Source organism: Leptopilina heterotoma, unplaced genomic scaffold (genome assembly GCF_015476425.1).
Source record: "Leptopilina heterotoma isolate Lh14 unplaced genomic scaffold, ASM1547642v1 Lhet_142, whole genome shotgun sequence".
Lineage (NCBI taxonomy): Eukaryota > Metazoa > Arthropoda > Insecta > Hymenoptera > Figitidae > Leptopilina > Leptopilina heterotoma.
Window position 1 is genome coordinate 824,087 of NW_025110861.1, and position 9,681 is coordinate 833,767.

The 9,681-nt window shown below is 20.8% G+C and overlaps 1 protein-coding gene across 1 annotated transcript; it reads left to right on the plus strand.

Moving 5' to 3' along the window:
• Positions 1-2,030: 2,030 nt before the first annotated feature.
• Positions 2,031-6,898, plus strand: LOC122498160. The gene is made up of 5 exons (XM_043605773.1): positions 2,031-2,218; positions 2,454-2,545; positions 2,622-2,657; positions 5,707-5,923; positions 6,045-6,898. Exons 2-5 carry the CDS (start codon positions 2,498-2,500, stop codon positions 6,713-6,715), a joined length of 972 nt encoding a protein of 323 aa, XP_043461708.1. The 5' UTR covers positions 2,031-2,218; positions 2,454-2,497; the 3' UTR covers positions 6,716-6,898.
• Positions 6,899-9,681: the final 2,783 nt, after the last annotated feature.

A 9,681-nucleotide genomic window follows, 5' to 3' on the forward strand; every position in this document is an offset into this window, starting at 1 on the left:
TTTGTTAATAAAATTCATTATGAGAATTTAAATTTTGAGAAACACTCAATTACTTAATATAAATTATTTATTTTTGTATTTAAGTATAATAAAATTCTCGTAGAATTTCCTTATAAAAATTGATTTAAAAATGAATTTCAGTTAAAATTTTAAATAATTTACTTAAAATTGTATTAAAAATAATTGAATTCCTATGAAGAATTTTATTATTTAGGAAAATTATTGAATTCTTGCAACGAATTTTTATAAATTTTGTTTACATAATTGGAATCCCGTGTAGAATATTATATTTTTATGAAAAAAAAAATGAAAAAAATTCTTCTTAAGAATTCAATTATATTTTTACTAATAATAAAACTCATCGCAGCGTTTCAATTATTTTTCACGCAATTGTAATTGAATTCCTTGAAAAAAAGTAATTATTTTCATGCAAGTATTAATAAACCACGACAAAAGAATTCAATTATTTAAAAATTTGTTAATAAAATTCTTTATGAGAATTGAATTTTGAGAAACATTCAATTATTCAATAAATTATTTACTTTTGCATTTAAATAATTAAATTCTCTTAGAATTTTCTAATAAAAATTGATTTTCATTTCATAAAAATGAATTTCAGTTAAAATTTTAGATTATAATTAAATATTAAAAGCAATAAAGCGTAAATTTTTAGAAATAATTGAATTTTGAAATTAATTTTTTTGAAAAAGTTTAATTGAATTTTTTTATATTATTTGAAGTTTTTATTTTCTAATATTTATTTAATTGAAGAATTTACGAATAATTAAAATTTCGTAAAATTGAATATTGCAAACAAATGGATTTGAAAATTGCCAAAGAACTTTTTCGAAAATTATTAAAAATAATTGATATAAAGTAAAATTGTAGTTAAAAAATTTTTGAAAATAATAATTGAATTGAAATAATGAAAATAATTTTGAAGAAGTATAATATTCTTATAATATAAAATAATAATTTTATTCCTTGGTCATCTTTAACTATTATAAAATATGAAGAAATCGATGACTCTAAGTCGAAGACTCGGAGTTATTGATATCTTCATATTTTATAGTTATAAAAAAATTAATGAACTATTTCATTCATTGTAAAAAATAACACCAAAATTAATTATTTTAATCAATTTTGGTGTTTAATCTCAAAAATTAAAATTCCAATAAAAATTATATATTATACTGTAGATACAACATCCAAACTAGAATCAAAAGTTGCGTGATAATTGAACTTATATTCCATAGATCTACTGCTAAAACAGATCAATAGTTTTAATATAAATCTTTTTCAGAAACTGTACATGAACTGTCGACAATTCCTGTTATTATTAATGAGAATCTTTGTGATAAAAATACAAAAACATTCGAAAAAGAAGCCAAAGATGAAAAGAAACGTTTTTTTAAACTACAAAACATGCCTCAGAAATCTCAACAGAACTCTCGCGAGCAACTTCATCAGGAAATGAGAAACTCAAATTCAATTCATAATTTAGAAATGAGAACGAGTACCAAAGGAGTTGACCATTCGTTTGAATCGATAAAAAGGAAACCAGCTGTTGGGCAAATTCAAACTAAAAAAACTACTTTAATGAAACACCCTTTCATTAATTCTTTTAATTTATCTTCTCAGACAACAAATTCAAAAAGTTTAAATAAAGATTATAAAACTATTTGCGCCCCAAAAATTTTAGCTACTGGCACACCAAACTCTTCAATGCGTTATATTTATGATGATAACATTGATACTGAAGAAATGAATGATGAAAATTATTGCGCAGAGCATAATAGTGATGGTTTTAATCGCAATGACGTTGATTACGATGATGATGAAGACGATGAAGATGATAATGATGATAAAAATGATAATGATGATGACGATAATGATGATGATGAAAATGATAATGATGATAATGATGATAAAAGTGATAATGATGATGAAGACGATGACGATGATGAAGATGATAATGATGATAAAGATGATAATGATGATAATGATGATAATGATGATAATGATGATAATGATGATAAAGATGATAAAGATGATAATGATAATGATGATGATGAAGATGATAATGATGATGAAATTAAAGAGCATAATAATAGAGTAATTTATGCTGAAAGCACTAATAATTGTAATGAAAATAATTCAAGCAATTCAAAAATTGAATTAGGAGCTAAAGAATTTTCATTTTTATTTCCTAGCGGTGGTAAGAATTATTTTTTTGATAGTCGTTTTTCAGTTTCTTAAATTTACATGAAAACTAAAATTTAACTATACATGTTATCAATTTTTTTATTAAATTAATAATTTGTCTTTTAAGTTTAATAAAAAGAAAAAATAAATTTCTTTTTATCGTATTGTATACTCACATTCTCAGTCATTTATTTTTAACAATTAATTTTCTAGGCCTCTATTTATTTTTGATGAAATTTAATTTTCAGTTTCACTAGAAAATATCAGTTTCGTAGAAAGACTTTTGGAAGTGATGAAAAAAGTTCACACTTCTGAGCAAAAAAATACATCAACTACGAAGGTAAATTAATTGATTTATATTTTATATACATAATGAAGCCAAAAATTCTTTGCTAATTTACTATTTGAATTTTTAGATTCCAGAAGAATTCACAACACCTGATGAATCCAAGGTAAATATAAAAAAATTATTTTCAGTTAAAGTGTCAATATACAGGGTTGCCACAAAAAATTAATTTTCCTTTTCCCTGATTTCCAGCAAAAAATTTTGACTTTTTCCCTGACCCTAAAGAATATTCTGATCAACTCTAAAAAAAAGGATAAAATATATATTCTATTGGATTCATTTACGAATTTCTTTAATTGTTAAAATTATTCGAAAGCATCAATACTTAAATTTCTTTTTAAATAAATATTAATTTATTATTATTCTATAGAAATTAACATTTTCGAAAAATTTCAAATTCAAGCCTTCTTGAAATTCAATAGCTTTTAAAAATATTATTAGAAAACAGGAAGATATAGATCACTCCGAGTCTTCGACTCAGAGCAATCCATATCTTCATGTTTTCTAATAATTTAAATTATTATAAAATTTTTCAAAAAAAAAATTAAATTATTTACAAAAATTTTAATAAAATCCTTTACAAGAATTCAATTATTCTTAGAAGTAGTAAAATTTTTCATAGGATTTCAATTATTTTTAATACAATTTTAAACTCTTGGCAAGATTTCAATTATTTTCCTTAATAATAAAATTCTTCACAGAATTTCAATTATTTACAAAAAATTTAATAAAATTCGTTGTAAGAATTCAATTATTTTTATAAATATATAATATTCTACACTGGATTTCAATTATTTAAAAAAAAATTTATAAAAAATCGTTGCAAGAACTCAATTATTTTCAAAATCTACTATTTTAATAAAATTTCTCAAAATAATTCAATTATTTAAGAAAAATCTAATAAGATACGTTGAAAGAATTCAATTATTTTCCTAAATAGTAAAATTCTCTAAAGGATTTCAATTATTTACAAAAAAATATAACAAACTTCGTTGTAAGAATTCAATTATTTTCATAAATATAGGTATAATATTCTACACTGGATTTCAATTATTTAAAAAAAAATTTATAAAAAATCGTTGCAAGAACTCAATTATTTTCAAAATCTACTATTTTAATAAAATTTCTCAAAATAATTCAATTATTTAAAAAAAACGTAATAAAATATGTTACAAGAATTCAATTATTTTTCTAAATAATAAAATTCTTTAAAGGATTTCAATTATTTAAAAAAAAATTTATAAAAATTCGTTGCAAAAATTCAATTATTTTCAATATTTACTATTTTAATAAAATTTCTCAAAATAATGCAATTATTTAAGAAAAATGTAATAAAATTGTTGCAAGAATTCAATTATTTCCAAAATCTACTATTTTAATAAAATTTCTCAAAATAATTCAATTATTTTAAGAAAATGTAATAAAATACGTTACAAGAATTCAATTATTTTCCTAAATAATAAAATTCTTCACAGGATTTCAATTATTTACAAAAAAAATATACCAAAATTCTTTGTAAGAATTCAATTATTTTCATAAATATATAATATTCTACACGGGATTCCAATTATTTAAAAAAAAAATTTTTTAAATTCGTTGCAAGAATTCAATTATTTTCCTAAATAATAAAATTCTTCATAGGAATTCAATTATTTTTAATACAATTTTAAGTAAATTATCTAAAATTTTAACTGAAATTCATTTTTATTCAATTTATATAAGAAAATTCTACGAGAATTTTATTACATATACTTAAATGCAAAAATAAATATGTAATTTATATTAAGTAATTGAATGTTTCTCAAAATTTAAATTCTCATAAAGAATTTTATCAACAAATTTTTAAATAATTATTGAATTTTTTTGACGAATTTTCATAAAATTTTTAAGAATAATTATACATTTTTCGAGAAATTCTATTGAAATTGTATTAAAAATAATTGAAATTCTATGACGAGTTTTATTATTCATGAAAATAATTGAATCCTTAAGGGCATTTGAACCATTATGACGTCACAATTTTAAAACTCATGCTTTGCACACATTGTGACGTCATAATGGTTCAAATATGCCCTTAAGAAGAATTTTATTACTCTTGAAAATAATTGAATTTCTGCAATAATTTGTAACTTCTCTAAAATTAAATTTTATTCTAGTGTTTTTAACTAAAATTCTTCAATAAATCCATAATTTTTAATAATTTTTAAAAAAGTTCTCTGACAATTTTCAAATTCATTCGTTTAGAATTCAATTTTACAAAATTTCAATTATTCGGGAATTCTGCAATTAAATATTTATTGAAAAATAAAAACTTGAAATAATTTAAATAAAAATCCTATTAAATTTTAAAAAAGAATTACAGAATTAAAAAAAAATATGAAAAATATGAAATATAAAAAATATGAAAAATTAAGAATTTCAATGATTTTAATTTGAAACTTTTTCAAAATTTAATTATTTCTAAAAATCCAAGTTATAATGCTTTTAAAATTTAATTATAATCTAAAATTTTAACTGAAATTCATTTTTAAAACCATTTTTATTAGTAAATTCTACGAGAATTCAATTATTTAAATACAAAAATAAATAATTTTTATTAAGTAATTGAATGTTTCTCAAAATTTAAATTCTCTTAAAGAATTTTATCAAAAATTTTTTAAATCATTAAATTCTTTGGACGAATTTTAATAAAATTTTTAAGAATAATTCCTAAAAGAATTTTATTATTTATATAAACAATATTGAATTTCTGTAAAAAAAAGTTATTATTTATGAATATAATTGAATTATTGCGAAGAAATTTATAAAAAAAATTTGTAAATAATTGAATTCCTGTAAAAAATTTGATTATTTATGGAAATAATTGAATCTTGGAGAAGAATTTTATTAATGTTGAAGATAATTGGACGAAAGTTTTTACAAATTTTTAAAAATAATTGAATTTTAGCGAAGATTTTTATTACTTTTGAAAATAATTGAATTTCTGCAATCATGTGTAACTTTTCTAAAATTCAATTTTTTCCAGTACTTTAATAAAAATCCCTGACTTTTTTCCCTTTTTCCTGATCAATTCTACTTTCCCTGACTTTTCCCTGACATGTAGCAACCCTGATTTATTGTATTGAATACTTTACTAAACAATGTACATTTTGTAGGTTGAAATAATCAAAGGGTCAGGCGTTTACATCGAAAGATCAACTAAAGCTTATATTGAGGCTACATCCTACACTAATGGAAAATTTGATTGGAAAAAACTAGTACGCTTAACACTTTTAGCAATTTACGGATCAGAAATATCAAAATATAGTGCACTTGGAAAGAGGGCTAATGGTCGGCCACCTATTAATTACCAATTATTTCACACAACTTTTGGTAAGTTTCTAGTAATTACCTAACAAAAGGTTAACAGTCAGTTATGGTTGTTGGGTAATATCTCTTTATTTAATTAATTTCATACGTATACTTAAATTAATCAATTAAATTTATCATTTAGAATGGGCAAGACGTTTGTCATCAAATGACGGTGTATTGCTGACAAAATCCGATTATATCGGTGTCATAAATAGAGTTGCTTCCAACAAAAGACAACACGTAAGACAAAGCGAGCAGAGTATAAAAAAAGTGAAATTAAGTGAGGAACGACTTCTAAAAACAAATACTTTTCAACAACATCAATTTCAATCTGGTCGATCTGGTCCGCAATCTCAACAAGAAAATCAACCTTACTTTCAAGATCAATTTGATTCTAAACCTCAAAAACGACATCAATCTCAACCTTCATCGGATTCTCAACTCCGAATCCGACCACTATCTCAACTTCAATATAATCCTACATCTGAAAATGAAAATCAATTTAAACCTCGTTCGCAATCTCAACATGATTCTATTAATCCTCAAAACCTACATCACATGAAATCTAAATCCTATCCTCAGGTTCAAACTCAATTTCATCCTAAGCCTCAACTACAACTTGGCGTGCAATCTAAATATCAAGAACAGATTGATAATCATTCAATACCTTCTACATCACCTAAATATTTACATTATTCTCATAATTCTAATCTGCATTCACAAAATTTTCAAAATCTTAGATCAACAAGCGCTACTGATGAATACGATTCATATCATTTCATGGCCCATCCTTTCCTCTGTCACCAAAAATAACCGATCCATCTTATTCACGTAAAGACTTTAATCATTAATCTATCCATAAAATTCTCAACTTTTTGAAGTTGAAAAAAAGTTTTTTTTTTATTTTTTTAACATCATTTATTATTTAATGATTCATTTGTCAAAAACAAAACCACGCCGACTAAAATTATTGCAAAAATTAAACTTTACTACCAATAAAACTCCGAAAACTGACAAAAAATTCATTCTATATTTTATTTTCCTGACATTTTTCTAATTTTCATAAAAAAATATTTACTTCTTTCTTATCCTGCTAATAAATTTAATTCCTGCAAAGAATTTAAATATTTATAAAAATAATTTAATTTTTGCGAAGAATTTTATAAAAAATTTTTAAATAATTGATTTCCTTCGACTTATTTTATATGCAAATTTTTTATTTAAATGATTGAATTCCTAAGAAATTTTTATTATTTATGAAAAAAATTGAATCCTTACGAAAAATTTTGTACAACAAATTTTTTAAATAATTGAATTCCGTTTGGAAATTTTATGAAAATAGTAAATATTGAAAATCATTTAAATGCGAAAAGTTGTTTAAAATAAATTAAATTTTACAAAGAATTATATTAAAATTTTTGAGAATAATTGAATGTCTGTGTAGCATTTTATTAAATTTTTTTAAAAATAATTGAATTCGTAAAAAGCATTTTATTATTTATGAAAATAATTGAATTCTTCCGAACGATTTTATTAGAATTTTTAAAAATAATTGAATTTTGCAGAGAATTTTATTAAAATCTAAAAGAATAATTGAAGTATTTCATGAAAATTTAATTAAAATTGTATTTAAAGATTTATTTTTATTGATTTCTTTCGAACAATGTTATTAAAATATTTGAAAATAATTGAATTTCTGTGAAAAATTCTAATATTTTTGTAAATAATTGAATTCTTTTAAAGAATTTGAAAAAAACATATTTTTAAATAATTGATTTTTTTGAGGAATTGAAACAAATTTTTATGAATAATTACATGTTTTGAGCAATTCCTGAAAAGTTATATTGAAAATAATTGCATTTCTAAAAAGCATTTTCTTATTTCTGAAAATAATTGAATTCTTTCAAACGATTTTATTAGAATTTTTAAAAATAATTGAAATTTTAAGTAGAAATTTATTACATTTAAAAATAATTAAATTCTTGTGATGAATATTGTTATTTATGAAAATAATTGAATTTTGCAGAGAATTTTTTCAAAATGTTTCAAAATGATTGAATTTCCGGGAATAATTTTGTTATTTATCGACATAATTGAATTCTTCCGAAGAATTATATAGGTATGTAAATAATAATTGAATTCTTGGGAAGAATTTTATTGAAACCTGAAAGAATAATTGAATTATTTCAAAAAAAAAAATTAATTTAAATTGTAGTTAAAATACTTGATTTCTTTCTAACCATTTTATTAAAATATTTAAAAATAATTGAATTCCTGTGAAAAATTCTAATAGTTTTGTAAATAATTGAATTTTTCCAAAAAATTAAAAAAAAACATTTTTTGAAATAATTGATTTTTTTGAGGAATTGAAATTAAATTTTTAATAATATTACATTTTTAAGCAATTCCTGTGAAATTGTATTAAGAATAATTAAAATCCTGCGATGAATTTTGTTATTTATAAAAATAATTGAATAGTTGCAAAGAATGTTATTAAAATTTTCAAAAATAATTGAATTCCTGAGAAGAATTTTATTATTTATGAAAATAATTGAATTATTGCGGAAAATTCTATTAAAATGTTTAAAAAGAATTGAATTTCTCTGAAAAGTTTTGTTATTTTTAAAAATAATTGAATTCTTCATAAGAATTTTATATAAAGATTGTTTTAAATAATTAATGTTTTCGAAACATAATAAATATTATGAAAATTTTATTTTAAATAATTATTGAATTCTTGTAGAAAACTTTATTTGTAAAATTAATTGAATTTTTCGATTAATTAATTTAAAATAGTATTAAAAGTAATTGAAATTCTCCGATGAGTTTTATTATTTATAAAAATAATTGAATTCTTGCTTAGAATTTTTTCAAAATTTTTTTTTAAAAATTGAATTTCCATGAAAAATGCTTAGAACATAAATTTTTTTATGTGTTCGTGTTATATTAAATAGATAAACTAAACAATTATCTACATATCAAAAAAATAATTAAAATTAAGAACATCATCTATATTAGACAGAATTAGAAATAGGAAATATTTTAACGACTAGAACGAAGAGAAATAGAGAGTAATGATGATTAGGCAAATAATATTGATTAAGGGAATATAAAAATAAGAAATTATATTGAATGTAAGGAAAAGAATTAATATTAATTAAAATTATTATTCTTAAAATTTTCCCATACATTAAAATTATTAAAACTTTTCACTAAATGAAAGTGTAAAATTGTTGGGAACTGACATTCGCATTCTTCAAACTCTCATAATAATTATTAAAATTGCCATAAAACGAAAGTAGGATTCTTTAAAACTATTATCAGTTTGAAGCTACAATTTATATATTGGTAACTATACGTTTATAATCTATCGTGTCATTGTTTAAAACTATTAATCAATCGCAAGCAAGCACTCAATATTAATTTAACCAATTGATTTATTTGAAAAAATATTTAATTAACATACAAATTAGGTATACGAATATTCCTCATTTTTCATCAGAATTTGACTGAACTGGAATTTTATTTGTTACGTTTAAATATAGTTTTGTTTATTCAGATAAAAATTTGGTTCATATTGCTTATAAATACATATTCTGAAAAATAAAAAAATAAAAAAAAAAATAATAAATAAAAAAAAAATACCAAAAATTTGTAAAAGAAATTAATTTACATATTAATAATTAAAAAAACAGAAGGGATTTGAAAGGTAAACTATCTATTTCCATTTTGTTATAATCATAAAAATATTTTTTGACCTTTAGAGGTGTAGGCATTCA